The sequence below is a fragment of the Lagopus muta genome, chromosome 6 (assembly GCF_023343835.1).
Source record: "Lagopus muta isolate bLagMut1 chromosome 6, bLagMut1 primary, whole genome shotgun sequence".
NCBI classification, from domain to species: domain Eukaryota; kingdom Metazoa; phylum Chordata; class Aves; order Galliformes; family Phasianidae; genus Lagopus; species Lagopus muta.
This window is the reverse complement of record NC_064438.1, coordinates 30,591,824-30,617,049: the sequence shown is the minus strand read 5'-3', so window position 1 is coordinate 30,617,049 and position 25,226 is coordinate 30,591,824. Positions and strand designations below refer to the sequence as shown.

Genomic DNA, 25,226 nt, shown 5'->3' with positions numbered 1-25,226 from the left:
ACACTTAGAAGAATGGATGAAAAATAGAGCTGAGTTCTGTTGAAGACTTATTGTATGGTTAGGGAATATTCTTTTATCTCTTCAGACACAGTTACTTTTTTGATGTTTGTGCAACTGGATTCAAGAAACAGGCTCCTCAGAAAGTTACATATCTGGCATGAAAAGCTCAGGTGAGGTGAATTCATTCCTGGTCTTGGATAGTGAAGAAAGTTTAGAGAATTGTCAGATTAATTTCTGTGATGCACCCGGTCCTTCAGGCTTAAATTGCTAGATAGGGAACACTTAAGCTAAAAAAGTCAGAAATGATCTGTTAGCATCACTGAAGACATTATTTGTAATGTGCTGTTGGTGTTTTGACCTTGTTTTTTCAGGATGCTTAATAAAATGCTGATTGCTTTTCTTTAGCTAGCAAAGCAGTTAATAACTACTGTATTACCAGATTTATAGACAGTCTCATTGCAGATAAAAGTATTCATTCAATTGTTATTTTATAATGAGGGAAAATTATTTGTAATCCATAATGTTTTCCTGCTACACTCCGTGGTTGGGGTATGAGTAAAGAGGGTGCTAGAAGAGCAGAAGTCCATACCAAAATATGGGTATGAATTAAATCAGTGGTGAGCCAAACTTAGATTTCTGTTTCTTGAGGTTGAGCTTTGTCTTCTATGTGTTTGTCTGTTCTTACAGGGTTTTTTTGTCTTCATATTTACTGAAAACACTTTCTGTCTCTCTAAGCAGGAGTCTTGGATTTTCTGTTTGTATTTCATTAGATATGCAGTGAGGATTCACTGATAGCAGTCTTGTTAAATACTAAACTTCACCTATTTGTGGAATGGGAATGTATATCTCGCTACATTGACGTCAGAAAATTTTTCAGTTTTATACTTCATATTTTACAGATCGTTTTACTGTACTGCGTTTTGTGTAACAAAAATGGCACATAGTTGTACTTGAAACATTTCGGAGGGGATTGCAGTCTGTATTGTCCAGTAAGAGTGTAACACAGGTGTCAAAGCTACTCAAAAAATACAATTTTCCTGATCTGACATTTTTGTCTCTTAAATCTACTGGAACAGGAGGACTTTTTCCAGTGGGTTCTCTTGGGTTCTGCTGCCTAAAACAGTTTTATGTTGTGTTGCAGTTGTCTCCTTGATAGTCTGATCAGATCGTATGTTTTGTGCAGTTGCCTTGCACCTAAGGTGAAGTGTCCTACCCCAGGCCTATATCTTCCAATGGCATTAGTGGTTTTGAAATGTCGAAAGAGGAACTATCAAGATGTTATTACTGCTCTAAGTCATCTCATGATCTCAGAGATGCAACTTTTTTTTTTTTTTTAGGACTTTGTTGTTGCCAGAACAAGGAAAATCCTAGCTCATTGACCCCTTTCCAGGTGCAGAATAGACTTAGAGATTCAGTGATTATAACAGAATTCTCATTACTAGCAATGATTTTTGAGGTGTGAATGTGTTCTTATTTTGATCTGATATATTTTCAGGGACAATTGTTTACAAGCTTTTAAGCTTCTGAAACAGCAACAAATAATACAACTTAAGTAGTCTTCATTTTGAAGTGAGAGGCCCTTCAGTGTTACTGTGCTACATGTTGTGTTCTTTCATGAACCAAGTATTCACTACATACTGCTTTTCGTTAAAAAATGTGAAAGCTGTTAATTTAGCAGCAGTTGGAATAGGGAATGCAGTTAATGAGAATTAGTAAGATTTTGTTTGTTTGTTTGTTTTGATGCTCTATTAACGTTCTGATGGTCTCTGACCTTAGGACTTCTGAATCATTTCTGTGCTTGAGACTGCTGGCTAGGATTCTAATTATTACTGAGATTATCAAACAGATCATGCAGTTACGTATTGGATTATCAAACTGATCATACAGTTAAATATTCACTCTCAATGTTCATTCTGAAGTATTGCAGATATAAAGGCCACGTAGTTAAAACATTATATATAATCTTGTTAATCTCATTTCCTCTCCTTTGATGGATTACTGTAGCAGAATTCTTTGCATTTGTCTGTGTTTCCTCTCTCCCAAAGATACGAGGTTTGTAAATAGTACAAAAAGACTGATTCAGACCACAGAGTGTGGTGCTGCATAGCAAGGGAGTGGTAGCTTCCTTTCAGTCACCAAACAAAACCTCTTAAAATAGAGCTGTAAGTTTACAAGTTACCACACTTAAAGCTGGTTCAGATTTTTGTATTTACTCTTGATTTTCATGCTATTTGTTATACATTTTGTAGTTTTGCTTATAGTCTTTGCTAGTGTGGACATCGTGATTTGTCCACTTACGCTTCTTTGAAACTTACTTTTGGAAGTTGTATTTTTCCTTTGTCATCTTATGTTTGAAAAAGAGAAGCAGTTTAGCATTAGGGATTTTTGGCATGGTAATTTGTGTTCCAGGACCATTTTCCTTAGAGCAGGTTAAAGTCCTTGAAAAGGCCATCTGAGTGCAGATGTTGAGACATGCTTATGGTTTAACAATATCAAGTACAATTTTCCTTCATGTGGTTCAAGAATACTTAGTAATGTCAAAGCTCAACAAGACAGTAGAAGGAAGAATTTTATTTTTTATGTGTTGTGATGCTTTATTTCGTTTTAGATCCTGGCCCTTTTCTGTTGAGTGGAAATGCATGTCAGGAATGATGTAGGCCTTTTACAAACTTGTTTTAATGTCACAAGATTTAAATTTAAATTTTGTGGTTGCCTTCCTAATATGAAGTGTTGCTCGAGGTGAGTCAACTGAGTGGGACTAATGCTTTTTCTTCCCTATATGTTTTGTCAAAAGACAAACATAGCAGCTCATCAACTGAACTTTAAGGTAGGTCACTCCAAAAGTAATGCCTCCTATTTATTTCCGTGGAAATGACAGCAGATACAAAGAACACAGTTAAGCTATTTGACAGAGCAAATTCTCAGCTATAAAACATTGTTTTTCAACATAGTCACCACCAATAGCTTTGCATTTTCACCAGCAGTGAACAAGAGCCTGAATGCAATGCCTGTTTTTTTTAATTAAGAAAAAAAAAAAAGTGGTGGTGCAGATTTCTATTTTTTTAATTTTATTTATTTATTTAGTTGCAGTGTCACCATTGCTGAATTAGTTTGTTGCAGATAGTCACTGTCCCAAACAGTGCATAATCCAGGATAAACTGAAATAATTTCTGATAAATTAACATAAAATACAATATTTTCTAGTGTGTTTATAAAAGTATGGCAGGGTCTAGTTGGTACTTTTGCAGAACAGTATCATTGTTAAGTGGCAAATAATAGCTTTTCAGATATTTGTGGAACGTTGTTGTTAAATGCAAGAAACATACGTGTATAGGTGCTTATTTGAAAATAACACATATGCAGTACAGACTGTTCCACCTTTTTAGGGTAGCTGAAGCTGTTAATAAGAAATCTTCATGTGATCTTATTTTAGTGTACTAGTTACCTTCATCTTATTTTACTGGTCATGAACAGGATTACAAAGCGACCTGTTGATTAGTGCATTCATGTCTTGATAACTGTGACTCTAGGGTCCTGTTTCCTCCATCTTGATTGCTAGATGACTAATAGCTTTGACTATGAGCATGATCTAATTGTGCTTGTATATTTGAGTGATGCTTTGTATGTAAAAATGGATGAAAATGGTCCTGAGAGAGAGTTCTGACTTATTATTATAAGTCAGACAAACTATTAGCTGAAAAACTTTATTTAGATTGTTTATTATCAACTATAGCAAGCACTGCCATTCCAGGGAAAATAAAAGGAAGAACTTAATCAGTAATCTTTATTTAAACAAACAGAACAGCAACAAAAACACCACTTTACCTGGATGGATGCTGTCTGGTAGCAGCTAATGGAAGTATTAAGCTGTCTTAGTTTCTGTGGAATCCATCTCAGGCTACAAACTTGTCCTAAGTTTGTTGAAGTGCTGAAGCTTCTTCCAACATTTCTTTAGAAAGTCATGTGCTTTTACAAGGATGAGAAGAAACGGAAAAAATAAGTCTCGTTTTGTTTGTCTTTTTTTTTTCTATGGGCTTTTTCATCTCAATTTACATGTTTCTATGGAAAGCAAGTTGCAATTAATACATGGCCTTGATACCAGCAGCTTGATTGATATGTGATAAAAAGCAGGTAGCAATTATCGATAGTAATTTGATAGAAAGCAATTAGCAGTTCTGTGCTATAAATACAGTAAGGAGATTCCTTAGGATCTTCAGAAATTCCTTTGTTAAGGAGGTGGAAGAAATTAAGAGGATGTGTAGAGAGAGGAGAAGCAGGACGGGGATGAAGAGGGTAAATATTTCTGGCTGTCAGCTTGTAAAAAGAAGGTGAATTTAGGCTTTTCTGGAAGAAGCCAGTTGAGTTTGAGGAAGCAAGTTACTAAATTGGGTGGAATTTGGACCAAGAATCACTGGTATCAACATTCCTCTGTTGAGCAGACAGCTGTGGAAGTCCCACTCATTTCTGGCTCCTCCAAGGGGAACTACTAACTATATCAGTCTGCTGCTTCTCTTAGTGTCAAAAACATGTCCACCCCATTTTTGAATGTTACATTGGTGCCTTTTAACTTTGGGGAAGTATTCCTTACTTGCTTGTATATTTGATATCAGATGTAATCTTCTAAGTAATCTGCCTTGATCACATGGTGTTACAAAAGCCATAGCATTACTAAAACTTAATTCTGCAGAAGGCATTTTCTTTGAAAGAGATAGAACCCAAGTATATGATCTCCTTTGGTATATTTATGTTACTTCATATAACTGATCTTCATGAATAATATGTAATTACAGGAACTGCCTACATTATTCACAGAAATGTTGAATTTCTACTTGGTAGTTTTTGTAGTTTTCAACTTGCTAAACAGCTTCTTAGTTCATGTGCACTCAGGTTTTATTAAAGTTCCTGCACCAGTAGCCATTTTTCTTTGCAGCTTCACTTATGTTACAAATCTTCAGTTTTCTATATTCAGATAGGAATGTGATTTTAGAACACTAGTTTTAATTTTTTTTCTCATGTTATGTTTAAAAGAAGACATAACAACAACAATGTACTGTTTTGACAGTTTCCCCTTTTGACACTTCTTTTTTGTGTCTTGTTTTCAAATTTGAGTTGTATATCTGTTGTCAAACACTTTGTTTTTCAAGTTATGGGATCTCTCTTGCTAAATAATCATTGTGCAGTTTGGGTTTTTATTGTGGTTTTGTTTTGTTTTGTTTTGTTTTTGTGAGACTCAATCAGATACCAGTTATTCCCTTCTTAGGTGATAGTTTCCAGTGTAGCTTTTTATTTCTGCCATGTTGAGTTCAGGCAAGTTTGCTCAATAATTTTTGTTTCTGTAGGAACTATTTTGCTCAAGCAGGAACATCCAATTCATTTTATTTAAATGGAAAATCCAAAGTATTATGGTATCCAGCTTTTCGTTTTTCAGTCAGTGTGAGTACTAGCCTCCTAAATGTACCAGCATTGGTCTAGTAATTCCTCTTGAAAATCCATGTCTTTTCTTGCTAACAAAAATGCATTTCTTAGTTATTGCAGCTATGCCTGGTTGCTGTAACTTCCATCCTTTTAACATACCTTTTAACTCTCAATTTAAAGGAGAAAAATCAATAAAGTATTGCCTTCTGTCAGCATGACGGCTTGATGCATATTCTGATTTGCTGTTAGAATTATGAGGGGAGAAAGGTAACACTTGCATCAGGCAGTCTCTTATATAGTGACTGCAAAAAAAAAAACAAAACCAACATATATGCACAACAGTTTCTTTTACATACAAAATGATAGGATATGCTGACATTTATTTTATTGATGTAAATTGTCTTGTTTAGTACTATATTTGCATCTCCTGTTGTAGACAAGTCATTAGTGTCTCATGCTGGCGGCAGTCATTCTCTAAACTTTCAGTAAGAAAGGGCTTTATATCATGAGCAGGTTACTGGTGTGTTCAAGTGATACTGGTCAAATTACTTATTTTTTTCTAAATTGAGTCAATACTCAACAAATGTTATCTGCAAGTCAAATAGACTTTAGCTCAGTGGTTTGGTATTACCTTTTGGTATCCTGGGCATGCACGTACTCATAAACACTTCTGAAGCTGGGAATTGTAAAATTATCTGCTAAGCTGTGTGGATAATGAGAGCCATAAAAAGCCAAGTGTGGTTCACGTATGCTCTTTGGGTGAGGCTACAAACACACAGGTGTATTGCACCAGAAGTTGGAAGGGTTAAAGTACGTGTGTAAAGTGTTAGTCAAAGGTATGGAGCCTTGATCCATGACAAGCTTGCACTGAGATCAGCCTGGAGCTGTTACTTGTTCGCCGGTGATGACAGTGTATTTTCTTAGCAAAATGTGTCAAGTTTTCAGAATTGAAAGTGCCTTTTTTTAAACCTTGTCAGAAGTCTTTATCTTGTAGTTGTGTGCAGTGACAACTCTTACTTCAAACTAATGTGAATTCTCATAAATTAAAGCAAATTAGTTAAAATTTTGAATGTATTTTTGAAATGGTTGCGCTTTGAAATACTGCATTAAATAAAAGAACCATGGAATGGTTGACAATAGAAGAGACCTCTGGGTCCATCTGATCCAACCCTTGCTCTTAACAGCTTTCAGGGGACTCCAAGGAAGATGCTCGACAGCCTCTGGGCAGCCTGTGTCAGTGTTCAGTCATCTGCAGTTATTTATGTTTCTTTTTGTGTTATTGTTGCATGATGTTTTGATATGGGATACTGATAAAACCAAGACATTTGTTTACGTAGTCCTTCACTAGCCTCCTTCCAGCAGCTCCATGCCTCTGTTGCACTGGAGAGCCTCTCTGGGCCTAGCACTCCAGGTGAGGCCTCTCCAGGGCAGAGGGGCAAGGTTGCATCCCGTGGCCTGCTGGCAGCACTGCTGCAGAACACCACTGCCCTTCTTGGCAACAAGGGCACATTGTTGGCTCATGCGGTGTCCAGCTGGATACCAGGTCCTTCTCTACAAAGCTGCTTTCCAGTTCTGAAAGAAACCAGAAAATAAATTTCTTAAGCTAGGAGGATCAATTTCTTATGTAGCTCAGTTTTCTAACTTACAGAACCAGTGTGGTTTTGTTTTTTTTAATAGAAACTGTAGTTGTTTTATAGTACTGCACTTTGGTTGTCTGTGCAAACATCACTATTATTTTTCAGTCCTACAGTAACTGCAATATAAAAGATGTGTAATGTTTAGTATGAATCAACAGTATGCAAGTCTTTTCCTAGAAGTTAAAATAAATGGAATGCAACAAGATAACTGTTTTTTTGTTGTTGCTGTTTGTTATTTGCTTCTTCTGCATGTCTTCTTTTTCTCTGGGGAAAGTATTTTGTCTGAAAATCCTTAGCCTTCAGTTTCTTGGATCCTTAATGGAAGAAAGGATCATTGTAATAATAATACTTTGGTATCTTTCATTGGCTTGATATTGCAAATAAGAAATACCCAAAACTAAGAAAATCACTTTTAAGGGAAGGGGGCTGACAGAAGAAAAAATCTACCCCCTCTGTCCTGAAGGACAGAGTTGCTAGGCTGAAGATCTCTGTTTGTCAGGGCCCAGGGAGTGCTTCCCAGGCTGGAACGACAGTTTGTTCATTCAGGTCAGAAGTTACTTTGGGCCCAAGTATACAATACAGATTTTGGAGAGAGAGGATTGCCTTTAATACCTGAGGTCAGATTTTAATGCTTAATGTTCTTATAGTGAATGTGAGTGAAGGCTGTGGATCACCACAGTGGAACCAAACAGCAATTCAGAATTATGAGAATAGAACTTATCTATCTAACAGTAGTGTGCCTTAGGTAAGGAGGTAGCAGTATGGTATTCTTAAGTGATTACAAGAAATTATAAATTGTGATGAGATGGGGTGGGGGAGTGAAATTTACTTACAGTATGGTTTTCCCCAAATAACTAAGTACCACCAGAGAGTACAGCATCTCTGTTCTTGGGAAGCAGGGAGCTCTTATGAGCAAAATGCTGTTTTGCCTTTCCCATAAACCTTTCTCTGACTCAAATTTCTAGTGGCTACAACCAAAATCAAGGGGTCTTAGGAAACCTTGCATGTAATACAGTAGGTTTGGACCTGCTGTTGCAATGCTTCCCCTCCTACTGTATTTCACACTTCTGGTGGCCCTCTGAAAAGTTGAGCAGTGCTCAACTAATTTCTGGTTTTGGTTGGTTTTCTTCTGACAAGCTGCTCTATCAGCAATATCTGATCATGCAAGAGCAGGTAAACATAACAGGCTGTAGGTTTTAAAAATACTTAAGGGATGGTGCTGAAAAACACTGGAGCCTTGTTCGCCCTCTTTCCCACAGCTAAACCATCACAGCCTTTTAACAATTAGTGCTAGGTGTTCCCAGCTGTCCCACATAGGGACATAGGAGAGCTGGCTGGTTTCAATACCACCAGTGCTGTGATAGGCAGCTCTGTTTTGCAGAGATTTCTGGAAATTGAAATCCCTGTGAGTTCTGCTGCTGTTTTGCCAGCTTGTATTGTTACTAAAGATGATAATGGATAACAAGTCAAGTTCTTTTTCTTAATAATAAATAAAGCAATTTCTTGGTTTTGGCATTGTTATGCAAGTGCAGTAATGAATTTATCTAGTTAACTTATATGGTAGTTGTCTGGAAAAAATGTTTCTTCTCAAGTTAAAAAGTTATTCAGTCAATATTACGGATTTACCTGCTGGGCACCTTTACTTTGGCTCTTGCACTAATGGAGTGGATTTGACAGTAGTTTCTAAAATGTATGAAAGGATAAATATTGCCTATTAAAATAGTCAGAAGGATAGGAAATACAGAAGGAAAACACAAGATTGTTATCTAGACTGCATTAGGCTTCTCATTATGGGAAGGGGAAGGAAAAAAAAAGAAATCCAACACTCCCAGAAGGCTTCTAGGAAATGGAAGGAGCTAAGCTTTTGAAATATCATGTGCTACTTCTACCTTTTCCTTCTCTTTCAATTTTCAAATGGGTGTGGAGTGTAAAAAGTTTCATTTTTTTCTCATTTACTCTAAGTGAAGTTCTTTGGCTACCTCTGAATGATGTTTATATGAACTATTACTGAATAGTTTAGTAGTTCTACTGGTAGATAAAAGAGAGTTCTAATATCCAGATTGTCAATGAAGTTTACAGAATGAATAACTTCTAAGCTGGATTTGTAGTTGGCTTGAAGAGAGAATAGTGAAAACACAATGTAGGTTTAACTAGTGCGTCCTGTTTGCTGTGATTCCACAGGAATGTCCAGGCACCCTCTGCTCTTCAGAAGAGGCTCATGTGAGACAAATAAGAGACAAATGATTATTTGTACCTTAAGAGCATGGTTGCAATCTGAAATTATCACTGAGTTAAGTATAGGTACAGAGATCAGTGAATGATTTAGATATCAGTAATACTATTAAGCATCAAGGGATAACCATTTTTATTTTCAGACATTAGAATAGATAGATGCATGCAATGAAGGATTAGGATTTTTTTATCTGCTGTGTGAGAGAAGTAACTTAAAGATACTGGTACAGAAATGGTGAGAAATGTTGGGTGAAGTGTTGCTTTAAGTACGAGCTTAAGAGGAGGAGGTTTTAGTTTTTTGTTTTTTGGGGGGTGAAGAAAGTCTCTATAAACAACTTAACTTGCTTGTAAGCTAAAATTGGATGGTCTTGTTTTTTCCCCCATTCTGCAGACCTTTATATATTTAGGCTTTAGATGCTCGCAGCAAAATTCTTTATATAAATACACATACACGTGTATATGAATCATATGTATGAATCATGTAAGTCTTTGAACGTAATGTATTAATTACACGCACAAAAAAGAACCTATTTTTCATTACTTTGGGACATTTCAGGAAATCAGACTCTTTAAAATACAAGTTTGGTTGTCATGGTTATATGATTTTTGGCTGTTGGTATTCCACATACTGCATGGAGTGCACTGGGAGTTAAAGAGTTAATGCTCCAGTTCCGGGCACCTGTCTGGAAGAGTAGAAGAACGGCTGCATTCCCTAGAAGGCTGCTTGCTGTTCTGTTCTCATTTGTGCTCAGGGGGACACACAAAAGGCCTCGGTAGGTCACCTGATGTCCCTCTTTTCGATCATCAGGCTCTCGCTGCTGCTCGTCCCAACTGCACGCCATTAATATAAGGCCTTCAGCTTTTTTGGACGCTCTCTCTCATTTTGTTTGATGATTAGCTCCAATTCTAATTATACTGTACTATATTGTATTATAGTGTGTTATCGTGCATTCTGATACCGTATTTAGTAAATCAGTTTGTTTCTCCTCAGATCGTTGGCACTGTTTTTAATTATTTTGGGGTTGCCTGTTTCCCCTTTCTGGAGGCATGGATCTGTGGATCCCTCTGCCCTGTAGTCGCAGAACCGGGCCGAACCAGCCTGTAAAACACTGACATTGGTAATGGTTGTACCACAAGTATGTCTGTACAGAAAAAATAGCTTTGTCCCCTTTTAATATTTCCTGTTCAGTCCTTATTGGCATAAGTACTTAAACTGTAGATCAGAAATACATTGCAAAAGATACCTTGGGGCTTATTTTTCTTGAAGTGCTGGGATACTCATTCATGCAGTAAACCATATTTAAATGTAGGGTAGAATCATATTTCTTCCTTGACAAAAAATGCAGTTTTATAACACACGTAGCATCAAATTCATGCTCAAAACTAAAATGTGTGATTTAATTAAAAATAAGTAAAATGTAAGAGGGAAGGTTACAGACTGTTTTTTTCTGAGACTCTGGAAAAGAAATCTGGATGGAAAGAAGCAGTAGCTGTTTATTTTATGAAAATACTGAATGATGAAAATGGTCATTAGGTTGTAAAATCCAAGTAAGTTTCCATACGCTGCAAGTATAGGTGAGAACCAGCTAATGGATACTAGAAATATTAGATTTTAAGTAGCCATAACCAATTTTACTGTCAAACCCCATGTGTTCTGACTTACCCCCTCCAAAGGAGGGCTTCTGTACATGGGAGGGAGGGAGCAGCATTTCTGGCCGGAAGCCTGATCTTGTTTAGATTTCAGTGGCAGAAGGCCTGACCTCTTTCTGCTTTCTTGTTCTCTTTTCTGTGTGATTTCATGGTGAATGACTCGCTTCATGATTAGTCTAAAATAAATCAGGAGTTGATTCATACTCTTATCCTGCCCCCGGCCCTCTAGCTAGATCACTGACTGCGAAGTTTCTAGAAGAATATAAATGTTGAGTAAGGAATTATGTTGTCTGATTGTTTCTTTACAAGGAGTCACACGTAAGCTCCAAGCAGAAGTGCAAACTCCTTAAGTAGCCCTGGTGAGAACATGAAACTAGATGGGAATGTTTGAGAGATTTTTTAGGATGGTTTCTTCTGGGTAGCAGTTATGGAAGTGCCCAGCCTCCAGAATGTGAATTTCTTGGTTGTGGGTTTTTTGAGGTGTTGTTTTTTTAATTATTATTTTTATTTTCTGTTGGTTTTCTTGTTTGTTTAATTTGGGTTTTTTTTGTGCTTATTTATTTTGTCACATTTTCTTAACTAGCTGTTTTGCATTTATGGAAAACTAATTTCTTCTTTTGCATCTCTTCCAGTAATAGTTATGCACGAGTGAGAGCTGTGGTGATGACCCGAGATGACTCAAGTGGTGGATGGTTACCACTTGGAGGGGGTGGACTAAGCTGTGTCACAGTCTTCAAAGTCATTCCCCAGGAAGAGAATAGCTGTGCTGATTTTCTTATCCATGGAGAACGACTCAGGGATAAAACGGTAACGATTTACATCTGTTCAGTGACATAGAGCCTAAGAATAGATGCTTGCATATTGTTGCTTGTAGACTGGAAAGTAAATTTATAATCTCAATCTAATATTGTTACTGAATGCAGTTCATATGACTGTAGACCTGCAGATCCAACTCTTACTTTAAGTAACAAGATACATTTCTAGAATTAAACATGTATCTTTTAGAAATCTTAGAACATAATTTTTCATTGCAGATTTTCATCTGCTTGGGAAAACACTTGGGTATTCTTTTTTTTTTTTTTCTGGTGGAGGGTCAAAGTAAAATCTGTTTGTTAACCTGTTCATACATGCTATGTGTATTAGCAGTGTTGTCAACACAATTTGTTGAGAACATAAAGTCAGGAGGAATTGCTCAATAGTGATTTGGTTTTTTTTTTTTTTTTTGAGGAATTTGACTATGGCAAGTGAAAGATCCCCTTTTGATGTAAAAACAAACAAACAAAAAAACAACAACAACAACAAAAAACTTTTCTGTCTGGGAAGAAATCACAAAGTTAGAGGATCCTATAATTCATCTGGTTTGATGGAACACATAGGCAGTAATTATTTATGAGCTGCAGTAAATTAAATAACTGTATTAAATAGCATCATGAAAGTCAGTCTCAGAGAAAGAAAACCAGCATAGAGTATCAGCTGTTGCTGCATGCAGATCTAGGGAAGACGAAATTTACTGGATAAGGCTTGTTTGTATACTTGTGTGACAAACAGTTTTCCAAAGGGGGAAAACACAAACTGTCTATCTTATTGCCTTCTATCCAAGACTTACTCTTTTCTGCCAATTTACAATTCCTTAAACTTAAGCTGTGTAGGCTTAAAAGGTAGGATTGCTTCTTACGCTGTACTGCTGATTCTTCTTAAGCATACCAGTTTCTCCCTTGAGGCAGGTCTGCTGAGTTTTCTGCCTTGACTGTGACTGCTGTAGGAAGAGAGCATATAAATAGAAATTCTGCTGACTCAGTTGTTTCAGCGAGGCGTAGTGCTATTAGCAGAGTACCCTGTGTTCCCGCAGAGCTATGTGCACCTGCAGTTCCTTCCTCACTTTGCAGTAGTTCCCTTTAGAACTTTTTTTAGATGTATTGAAGCTAGTTTTGAGCAGATTAATTGCATTTAGAAGTACTTGACAATTTTCTCTTAATTCTTAATGCTTTCAGTGTTCACTGCTTGCCTTCAGAATCGAAGGGAAATAAAATGCTCAGAACTGAAGGCTGATTTGATGTTTCTCCCACATGCATACGAAAATGTTTCAGCCATCAGTGTCCCTGTTTGTGTTCTCTCTCCCAGTTCCCCTGGGCAAGCCTTGTTTCATTTCTACTTCTGGTAGAAGGCTTAAATGTCTCTGCACCTCTTCCTGTCCAAAAGCCAGTCTGTGTTACTATGAATGTGTTTCCAGACTTCTTTGGTTGTGAAAATGCACCTCCTCCCCCACAGTCCCCCAGGGTTGTTGGCTGCTGGTCTGTCAAGGCACAGTTTGATCTTACTGTAGTTTTAGGAGATTGCTGTTGGAAGTCAGCCACTCAAAAATACAGGATAAATAAGAAATGCAGTAAGAACACCTATCCACTTTGCACTGAATGAAGTTCAAGGACCTAACACATACAGACTTAGACTGTGGGGAGAAGTACTGTAGAACCAGTGATGATGATTTGGTAACAGAGTAAAGAGATGCATGTATTTCCTCAGGCTCCAAATAGTACAAAAGCTAATGTGTAATGAATTAACAACGAACTTGCATGGTATGCAGCAAGACCCATGTTAGCATAAAAGAAGCAAGGTCCTACACCAAAATACATAAAGATATCATGAGGTCATGACACTTTCTCAAGGGGGCTGTAGTAGAAATAGAAATTTTGTTGGATAAGTATCAAATCACTGTTTCTAATGTCATTCTGGGCTTATCTTTCTATGTAGGTGACTGTTTTGTTTGTTCTTAGGGATATTCCTTAGGATTCGCTTTTCTAGCACAACTTTAAACTTTTTTTTAATGAAGCCAAACAATTAATTTTCTAGTCTGTGTATCTTTGGCCGTGCATTATTATATCTTAGAATATAAGGAGGAAAAAAAGAGACATGATGAGATGTAATTCTGTTTGATAAATATTTTTCTAAAAGTACAACCATTCCTTAAAATTCCTCTTTTCACGGAAAGAAAAAGCTTATCCTTACAGATGATCTTTCTTTTTTTTCTCTTCTGTCATGTTACACACTTAAAATCTAGATTTGTAGAAGTATATATTTTTTTTTATTTTCTCTGAGTGGCAACTTTTTCTTTTGTGAATTTCTCCACCTTCCAGAAAAGATATGAACATTCCCTTATCCTGTATTTTTTATATATTAAAAAAAAAAAAAAAAAAAAAGCTATATGATGGAAATTTGAGCACTTTCCTGGGAGATGGGGAAATGCGAGCTCTGAAATAAATCAAGTTAGAGAGCAAATATGGTTCATATCTGTGGGTTTTGCCTTAGATACGTGGTAATCATAACACAAGTATAACAGTTCAGGCCTACGTGCTATCTGCTATTTACGTGGATCTGATTGTAAAACAACTGGAAATTCATACTACGATACTCCAGCTGCCTCTTCAGTGACTGTACTCAAAATGAATGAAAAAGCTTTCTTCTTTCTTCTTGTTAATTGACCTTAGTCGCATCGTCTTCGTGTGTTGCATCTGACACTACTGACAACTGCGATTCCATTCTAAAATGCCAAATCTCTCCATGTCTGTTATAGCATACATGGGCTCACAATCAAGGCTGTAGGTCTTAATCTTTCAGCTCTATAAATCAAGTGTTTTGGGACTGAACATCAGAGTATTGGGGTCCCTTGCTGCTGTGGCCCTGAGGTTTTTCCTCATCATTTCTTTATATCCTTGAGAGTTAGGTTACTGTCAGTACTGTTAGGAACCAACTTCAGTCAGCATGTAGAAGATAACAAAATTTGTGTGGTACGTAGCTGTTTAAAACATTTCATGGGGTTGACAAAAAGCATTCTTGTCAACTGAGATAGAAATCAAAGTGGTGGCACCATTGAAGTAATTTAGGAGAGGGAATGCTCCCTGCTGGTTTACCCAGTGTGTTTAGATCTGTGTTGGAATGTAAAGTCTTCACAAAATACCCTTGATATAGTTACACGTTTCCTCCTTTATTATACCCACCTTCCTAGATCTGGCTCCAGCCAGTCTGCTGGGAGTGATTGCTCTCCCTTCTAACCTGGTCACTCCACTACTCTGTTTTACGGTGTTTACAGTAGCTCCCTTCTATCTTAGTAACAGCAGTGTTAAACATACATTATGCTCAAGCTTACAGGTTTTTAGACTTTGGGGAATCTTACGTTCTGGAATGAAAGTTCTAATAGACCTCCATGATCTATCTTATGTTCTTCTCCAGTCCTTTACTAGGTGAGTTTTTTCTGAAGAATGTGCCTCATACGTTTTGGATCATCAGTCAGGATGAAAAAGTTTAACATTTTTCTTCTGAACAGCAGATAACTGTGTAAACGGAGATAACTAATAATCTGTGTTAACTCCTTCTGGAGCAGTTGTTCATTCAGATACTGGAGAGAAATCAGCCTTGTGGTTTTTTCTGTTGAGATTTTGGATGAAACTGCATGCAATAGAGTGTGGGAGTAGCTGGTGTTTAATATGGCAGAGAAACCCTAGCAGTCATCCCAGGCCTAGTAAATGAGATGACATGAGAAGTCTTCATTTGAACTGTTTTTCTTCTTCAGAGGAAGAAAGATAAAAATAATCAAAAGGAAGAAGAGATGATCATTGAATACACTGTAGACCCGCAGAGTGATTTCTGTTGCCTCATTGCATATTAGGGAGTTTTTAGGCAGAAAAAAAAAAAAAGTAAAAAACCATTTTGGATGGAATTCAGAGCAGAGTAAAAAGGTTTTAGTGTAGAAAGGGTTTGTGTGTGTGGAAAAAAATACCAGCCTTCTAGAAACAGGGATTAGAGGCAGTAAAATGCAAGAGGTGATGATCAGTAGTGGGCTCCGGTCTGGGTGGAATAAGTCATGAAGAGCAGGAGAAAAAAAAAAATCTACTTGCCTATGTAATAATTTGTTAAGTAGAGGAGGGTATGTAAGAATTCTTTTTTTAAACTTAGCTATTTTTCTGTTATGTCTATGATTAACCTCCTTTTTCCACGTGCCTAAAGAAATCTTCCATTTTTTTCTCTTCAAAAACTGCATGCATAACAAAATTAAAAATTAATATTCTGAAAGTAATGTAAAAATAATAAAGTGTTAACATTTCCTTGCTCACATTTCCCTGTGTAGGTTTTCAGAATTTAATAGTAAAGTAGAGATACCGGTTATCTTGCAGTTTATTTGTTTATATCTAGTGATACAGGGACAGGTGAATGCACACCCCTTCAGACTTGCTTGTTCATCTTGAATTATTTGTCAGAAAATATTCAATGCATTGATGATTACATTCAAAAATGGTTGAATTGATGGAAATGAGTAAATTAAATATGCAAACATATTTTTAAAGTTAGTTAACTTAAAGTGGAAAAATGATGTACAGGGAGTGATTTTAATTAATAAACAATGTGTATGTGTCTCTAAAATAGTTTCAAAGGCAAATAGTTATGTATTCTTATCTGTCTTACTGAGAGGAAACTTCCTGAGAGCAGTGTAAAATTAGTTCAGCGCTCAAAAAACTTTTAGAGTAATAATACAACTGAAATTCCCAGTGATACTGTAATATTGTATATTAAAAACCATTTTTCTGCTAATGTTTTTTCATTTGCAGAACTACTAGTATGTGTGTACTGACATGTGCTTGTTGGGGGATGAGAATCTCACAGGGAAAATGCGGTCAGTACACAGTATCCTGAACCTGTACCACTGTATCAGTTACTGTACCAGTAACTGTTAGTGAATAATTTGGCCATAATGGAAACTAATGTAAAATTGCCTACTTACAATCGGAAGAAGTTTAAACAAAGGCTTTTATCTGCTCTTTTGATGCATATTTTCAGGTGGTTCAGAAGACTTCATTTTGTCCATAAGTTCTCTGTTAGTCACTGATATCTTTTTCCTCCTGTCTTATTTCTGGAAGGTGGTCTTGGAATGCACATTAAAGAAGGACCTAGTTTACAACAAAGTTACTCCAACTTTTTACCACTGGAAGATTGATGACAAAAAGTTTGGCCTCACATTTCAGAGTCCTGCTGATGCAAGAGCATTTGACAGAGGTATTCGGAGAGCAGTGGAGGATATTTCTCAAGGTATCTATTCAGATGAAGGGAATTAAGTTTTCTTATGTGTTTAATAAGAGGTGATATGCAAAGTACTTCAATACGGTATCAACGCTAAAAAAGATGTGGATAGGTCAATACCAAGTTGAGATTCTCAGAGTTTTAAAAAAAGCATTTTGAAAGTGCTGTTCATTCAAGTGTCTTTAATTGTTTCACCAACACTAATAAGGTAATTCCCTAAACCAAAAGCATTGCCTTTTTTTTCTCTTTAAGGAGATACTGGAATAAGCCACATCTGTCTTCTCAGAAGCTCATTATGGCTTCTGTCGTCTTAAACTCTGAACTTGAATGTTTTAAGAAATTATTTTAAGAAATTACTTCAATCCATGCTCTAACTTCTCAGCTGTTAGTAAACAGAGTAGTATGGCAGACAGATTTAGATGGGACTTCAGAAGAATTTTCTGTAACAGTAATATACCTAATTGGTTCCAGAGATTCACTGATCTCATGGAAACTAGTGAACAAACTGAAGCTCATAAAGCCTCAGTGTTGAAATTGAAAATGTAATGAATGTATTGCTAGATGGAAGGAGGGGAGAAGGGGAGAAAATAAATTTCTATTGAGTGGGAAGAATGTCTCTTTAAGGTTTGTGGGGGTTTTTTTGTTTGTTTTATTGTTCTTGTTTTTTAAGAAATAAAGTAAATCAAAGGGAGAAAATAAAACAAAATATTCTGTGCTTAGCTGCAAATTTAGTTTTTTTAATGTAGGTTATCATATTAGCAAAGAGAAGAAACGTTTCTGAAGGAAAATTCTTTTTGTCATACTAGAGTGGCTTCTGAACTGAGTTGATTTTTGCAAGAGAAATAATAGGGATGTTAGTCATTTTTTCTCTTATTGTCTTACAGTTCCAGTTTCTGCTGCTTTATAACAGAAGAACATAGCACAACATGCATTCATGCTAACCAGATATAATCTGCCCTTAATTTTCAAAGCAAGAATGCATTCCCTTCATTCTTATTTACAGTGAATGGTGTCAACAAGATAAGAGTGTGATGAGGTACACTTAGTAATAAAATCACATCAGTAATGAATGATACATAATAAAATCAACTTGAAATGCAGTGATCAACTGCTTAAAAAAATATACAAGTCTGCTTCCCACAGCTGGGTTATTGAAGGATGATGTGAACTACAGGAAGCAATAAACAGTGAATTAAAAAAATTCTTTTTTAACAATTTTTTAAAACTTTTTTGTAGGCTATCCACCCTCTCAAAATGATGTTGAAGTGGCAGAAGACTGCTTTCAAGTGAGTATTTTAATTTTTGTATAAACTATGCAGTTACTTTTAGAAGAAAATGTTTGAACAACTTTCACTAGTGAGAATAAACAAAATAAGTGCAACAAGAAAACTAAATTGAATGTTATAAAATAAGTTCCAGAACAGTTATCTGGAAGACTTAAGTCCTAAACTCAGTAAAGAGTATTTAATCGATAGAATGGTTAATCACCCTAAGTTAAAAATATCACTTCTAGGTTATATGACCTCTTTTAAATAGTGGAAAAATTACTTTTATTTAGAAGAATATTTTTAGGGGTCAAGATGTTCTTCTTCTTTTACACACACACTCTACTTTTTTCTATATTTTACTTTGCAGTGATACACACTTCCAACAGTGAAAGGCTGGAAAGATTCAGAGATAATAGTAAAAAAAAATCTTGTCCAAACAAAGGCAAAAATTCAGATAATTAGAAAATAAAAGCTAGTAATAAGAACAGAGTACATATATGCAATAAATAAGTTTAACACAACTGGGTAAAAAAACACCAGTGTCTATTAGTGCTTGTCATCTTTTTTGTTTACAGTCGGAGGGAAAGCGGTGTCTTAATTCACACACACATTCACTTTTCAGAGTGCAGATATTTAACGTACAGCTGTTAGACAAACAAGTTGACTCAGGGATCTTAGCAATTATTCAGAAAACCGATAGTATGAAAGTTTTCTTGAGGATGGAGTTTTGCCGTTTATGCAACATTAAAGTCTTTGTTAGCATGTACAGGTGCAGTGTACTCTGTAACAAAAAGTCAAGAAAGTTAGTAGCCTATTTTACAGAATCAAATTATGGTATGAGGAAGAGTTGAGTGTTTTGAAAGGATGCTGCAATGCAGTGGTAATGCAGAAGTGTCTCCTGCTTTCCTTCCATTTAATAGTGGAAGAAAGAAATTTGTGTAAGAGTTGGTCTCTCAACCACCTGTTGTTGCTCTTTATTTGCAGTGCTTTATCTTACAGTATTTAAAATTGCTTTAAAGTTGGATGTTTTGGATTTAAAGTAAAAATGAAGTCTTTATATAGTAGAGGAGATGTGGGCCAAAGCTAATGCAATCCTTAATAAGCTTTAAAAGGCTTGTTTAAACAGGCTTTATTGCAAAGATTAATAATTGAGCAATTTCTGCAGGCCTAATGAGATTAGAGGAAACTAATTACTTCTTGATTATGGTGCCTAGCTGTTACGTTTCTATATAAGGATGTCAAAATTGAAGCAAATATCTCTGATTCTATGTATTTGCAAAGTTTGTTTTCGAGTAAGTGAGGAAAAGAAGTAAATAAGCATAATCTGTTATGCGTATTACAGATACAGTCCTTCTTCGATACAAACTGCTGGCAAAATTCTCTTTTTACATTCTGCTCAGGAAAATGTACTTTATGAATTCCCTATAGCACACATTGCCTAATTATACATTCATGCTCTGGATAAATAAGATTTACCTGTTTTCTAGAGGCCAGAAAGCTGTCAAATTTCTCTTAGCATATCTCTGCATACCATGGTGAAATAAATGTTAATAGAATTACTTTCCAACTAGAATACTGGAAGGAGGGGGAGGAAATGTAGGGAATGTTGAACCCACCCTGATGTAGCTATGCTTCATGTAAATAAAATTTTATATATCAATAACTAGTTCATAACTACAGCTTTATGAATGTCAGTGGTGGTTTTTTTTTTTGTTTTTGTTTTTTTAGCAATAACAGATAGTCATCAAGAACAAAATCCTAGAAATAGCCAAATAGTGATCGTTCTCTTCACAGTGATTAATTCCTTTCCTTTTCCTGTTTTTATTTGGCTTTTTGTTTGTTTGTTTTGGTTTTTTGTTTGTTTGATTTTGTTTTTTTAATTTAAAAGACTGGTAAGACCATTTGATTTAATGTATGGATGGATGTGGGGAGTCATGCTGGCTTGTCCCACCTCCCCATATGTGCTCACACACATACGGTTTGAAGGGGTAATGATTTATTTTGTTCCGTTTTATTAAATGATCTGTTCTCCCAAGTATATAATAGCATTTTTGGTGATGTCCTATTAAAATTTTTGAGTTACATTTATGCGAGGCCATTTTAGAGCATGGGCAGAATTTTAAAGAAGAGATTGACACTTGCATATAAACATCCCAGCTGCCCTTATATCCACTAAGTTTCATCAGAACAAACTTCCAAACACTGGATTCATCTCCTCTATTTGATTAAAAATATTTAGTAGTCATAATGCATATTAAGTACTCCACAATAGCAGAGTATCAAAAAGGTTATTGTTAGCAAACTTATTTCTGTCTACACTCTGTAGTAACTACCAGATATGTTGATATTCTTCAGCATCATTCCTTTCTTCATTAGTTAGTATGGAAAATAAAGTCATCAATATGATTTCAAAACTTGAGTTTTAATAGGTCCTTCTCAATTACACCGTCTGCTATCAAAGTGTTTTGCCTTGGCTGTTCTAGTCATCTTCTAATCATCTAGGAATCCTATACTTCGTGGGTACACTTGAAATAGGAACATAGTATAAACTACATATTGAATTTCTTTAACAGTGATTCTAGCTATTTTTTATTATTTTTTTAAGCCAAGATGATTAGTGATGAACAAAGCAAAACAGGTTCCATTAATTGTTTTACTGCCTGGTTATAATCCACACTAAAGGAAGCAAATAAAATGATTCAAATAAGATCAAAAACACGTAGCCTTCTGATCTAGTCAGCAGTGCCTACCTGTAATGAATATTGACACATTTTACAGATGTAGCAGGTGGAAACATAGGCTGCCCTAAACTTGTACATGCAGTTCTTAATTTTTTATTGGAAAACTGAACTCCTGTCTTGCTAGGAATTCCTATCTAGGCTAGCATTTTGCTTTTGAGTCACTAAATACTTTTTAATATACTTTAAATAAAATCTTGCAGAGAAGCTGACCTTTTCAATGACAATCAAATTTGTCGTTGAAGAAGACATAGTTTCATAGTAGCTTCTAAGATGCTCAGTTGACTAAGAACATTGAAAGCTTAGCATCAAAATACTATCATTTAAAGGTATTGATACTCGCTCTTAAAGGTTGCTTAAATGATTAAAATTTATATATACTATATGCAAACTGTTCACATCATTAAAAAACCCTCAGTGTTAGCAGATAAATTTGAAATAGAAACACACAAATGAGTTAATGTAGAGTTTTCTTATTTCCTGTAGTGTATGTAAATAAATCCTCTGAATGTATATGTATTTGGATGGAAATATATACTAAGAATTTGTCCTAGTAGGAGATTTGGATTTTTTTGGTACAAATCCAGCTATTTTGAATCCAGTAGACAAGCAGCTTGTTTAAGTCAGTTTGCTTGTTTGTTCAGAGATTGGCTCAGATTCTTGTTCTCTCGAAGCACAAACTTTTTGCTCTAAAACTGATTGGGCTTAACAGCAACAAGAAGAAAGCAATCATTGGGATCTTTTTTTTTTTCTTTTTTTTTTTTTTTCTTAGGAGTAAATCTAAATGTGATCTATAGTTCATGCCTTTAAAAATACTTTTGTAGAGGTTTTGGAATTTAAAATGCATAAGTCTTTTGAGAACTGAAAAATACAGCAGATTGAGTCTATTTGTCAGCTTTTGTTGAGCCAGACATTGATGTTATTTAGAGGCTATCAACACATTTTAACAGTTTTGAAGTAATGAGAAGTGAAGCACTTCTGCTTCCGAGTTTCTTACTACTTGATGCAGAAGAAAGCTGAAGTCAAATAAATTAAGGTGGGATCTTATTGGGTTTGTTTGTTGGTTTTTTTGTCTTTTTTTTTTTTTAATTATTTGTTTGTTTAAGTTGGCTTTCAGAAATAGATATGAAGGGGAGAAGGCCTGAAACTTATAAACACAGTTTAAGAGATTTTGTTGCAGGCAATGGCAACATAAATGGTTGACATATCTCATCATAAATACACTAAGTAGTGAGCATTCAGTGTATTTTGTCTGGAGACAAAGGTTTGAACAAGCTTCATTTTACAAAAGTAATTTGGCATTGTAAGTTGTAAAGAAATGTGGAATGATTTATGCTTGACACTGTTGTCTGTATGGAGAAAAACATGTGACATGACTAAGCACTGAAGATAAGCAATATTCAGTGTATATTATTTAACTGCGTGGAAGTAATGTAGTATCAATTCATTATTAAAGTAAAACGTAATAATAAACGAGCTGATTTTATTTATGTTTATTAGGCCTTTGTGGTGTAGTATTCAAAACAGACAATTTTTTTTTTCTTGACAATATCCATGACCACTCATTTACATCTCCATCCCTCTCTTACTCCCTCAGAGTTACACTTGGTATCTTAATTTATTCATTTCTTTGTTGGAATTCCTAATAGTCTCTGCTGTGTTTTATATATTCTAGTAGAACATCCTTGCAAGAAATACGTCAAATGCCTGACTTTTTACTTCAGACTGAGACTAATCTACGTAATATTTCAGTTCATGTCAGAAGTACATACCTGGTTGTAGTAGAATTTCTTGCCAACTATGGAAGTATTTGCTCCATCAGTCATAGGAGTAGCTAAAGCAGAAGGAAGTTATTTGAGTGGTTTTGAAACCCGTATCATTTATTCACAATTAAGAATTACAGACAAAAATGTAAACTCCTTTGCGGTGGTTACCATCAAACAGCAGATTTTCAGGCCTCATGGGAAGTAAATACAAGAGCTGGGATGCAGCGGAAGTGTGGTCTCTCAGACATCCTTCTGTGTAATCATTAAACTTAGAGCAGAACATTTTTAACAATGTTTGCAGAACAATGTTGAATTCTCTCCCGGACTTAACTCTGGCAAACTGGGAGAAGTAAGGAGAGAAAACTTGGAGAAGAAAAGCTCAGTCTGGTTTTCATTTTCCCTACAGCTGTCATCTGGCTTTGAATTCTGCTGGAGAGCTACAGCTGGAGTCATTTTATTGCTTTACCCAGCATTCTGTGCCTGCGCGCACAGAAATGTTTTAGTAGTCTTGGAAAAAAAAATTCAGAGTATCTCTTAGCAACCATAGGACAGTAATTATTATACCAGCAGCTGGGAGCAAACCAGATTTCCGTTATGCATTAAAAACTGGCGTAGGTTACTCTACAGATGATACTGAATAACCTATGCCAGTACCGTACTTTGCAGGCGGTGGTTAAAGGATATTGAATGTGGGCGATGTAATTGCTTTGGGCAGTAGAAAAAGGGAACGCGTGCATCTGTGTTTGTGTGTAATATTTAATATAGCAAACTTAGTTCTTCTGGAAAAGTTAACATTTGTGTTTCACTTGAATGCATTTTCAATACAATAGTGTTTTTGTTTCTAGGACTTCTCCCTTCAGGTCATCAGAGTTTCCATGGCAGATAGGGGTTTCAGGTGTTTATAACCTTGTCATAAAATGTTACACTGGAGCAGAATGCATCTGTCCAAAGCAGCCTTTTTTGATACTAGTAAATGTGCTTCAGCTGTATTTAAACTACCACCTTGATTATAAATGCAGTGGGTATTTATCTGTCATTTCATTAGTTTTGCATGATGAGTGATTATAGGCTAATGGTGATCAATAGCCTACTTACTCACTTTTCATCTTTGTTGAGACTCAGAAGCTAGGCTATACCAGTGTCTGGGTTGGTAGGCTGAGTGCTGGTCTTTCTCAACAGTTGTCTTGCAAGTTCTTAGAGTTCCTACCAAAGAAAGTTCAAATACCTTTTTCTCCTGCCACCCCTGCATTTGTCCTTGAAGTAGGCTGGGATGCTGGAATTAAGCAAAAGCATTTCAATGTACTTGCTGCATATAGGGCACAGAAGCTTGCTTTAAGGTCCTTATTTCATACATCACTAAATGGCACTATTAACACTGTAATAGATGATTGGTGACTACATCTTTTATAGGGAGACTGTGTGTCATCTGTAGGGGCAGAAAGCAATGCAGGGTGTTCCAAAGCAGACCCAGGGCTGGCATATGTACAGGTATCTCTTTTCCTGGAAAGAATGGAGTAGCAGTTCCTGAATCTCCCACCCTAGACCACACAAACTGATGGTAGCTGTGGGGGTTCTCAATTCGTTTTAAGGTTAGGTAGTGGTTTGTGATGTTGTTTATGTCACTGGGCAATGTACCTTCAAGAGTATGTCCTGCTGGCAAGGTATTTGATACTGCACTAATGCTTGATGCTCATTTACTCTTAAAATAAATATACATCTTTGAAATCTAACACTTACTAGTCATTTTAACATTGTTTTCTACTCCATTCCCAGCAGTATATGACGAGAAAATAGAAGGCTGATGGCTTAGTAGTGTTGTGGTGCTCAAGGACCATACAAGTGCTTCTTTTTGTAGATTTGACTGTCTTCAGTATTTTTTAGCTGAACTTCAACCTTATTGAACTCCTGTCTTTCCTTTCATGGAGTATATTTCACTGGTATTAATTAAAGTTGATAATGAATTGACTACTTAAGTGTTTTTTCCACTCAGAGACCTTCAGAGTGTTATGTAAGTTCTTAGTGGCGGTTTTCTTTCTCATAACATTAGCAACAGAGTAGCTGCTTTGACTTAATCTGAATGTATTTTAATTTGATGCATGAAGCTTTTATGTATCTCAGGTGCTCACGAAATTCCAGAGCAAGTTTCTTAATTATTTTGATAAATGAAAGCTAACAATTCAGTGTTAGCATTTAGCCTGCCAAAATTTCAGGTACTGGAAACTACTTCCTTGGTAATTTTCTGCAGTATTTTTTTTATTGTTTGCTTCATTCATGTTTTCTTGATGCATACAAATCCTTATAAAAAATCTTTATAGCTAAATGGAAATATTGCTGGAAGCAGGATGATGCCAGAATTTTCTCAGATCTATCAAGTGATGGCAGCTAACTTTGCAGCATCTTTCAATGCAAACAAAACATACAGCACTTTTTTTTTTTTTTTAGCAACTTAATGAG

The 25,226-nt window shown here is 35.9% G+C and overlaps 1 protein-coding gene across 1 annotated transcript in view; it reads left to right on the top strand.

Annotated features, from left to right (window-relative positions):
* Positions 1-25,226, top strand: part of SPRED1 (sprouty related EVH1 domain containing 1) — a 54,373-nt gene that overhangs the window by 22,790 nt on the left and 6,357 nt on the right. The window contains exons 2-4 of the mRNA XM_048950256.1: positions 11,567-11,741; positions 16,841-17,009; positions 18,237-18,286. Coding sequence (XP_048806213.1) covers positions 11,567-11,741; positions 16,841-17,009; positions 18,237-18,286 — 394 coding nt within the window. The remainder of the gene's footprint in view (positions 1-11,566; positions 11,742-16,840; positions 17,010-18,236; positions 18,287-25,226) is intronic.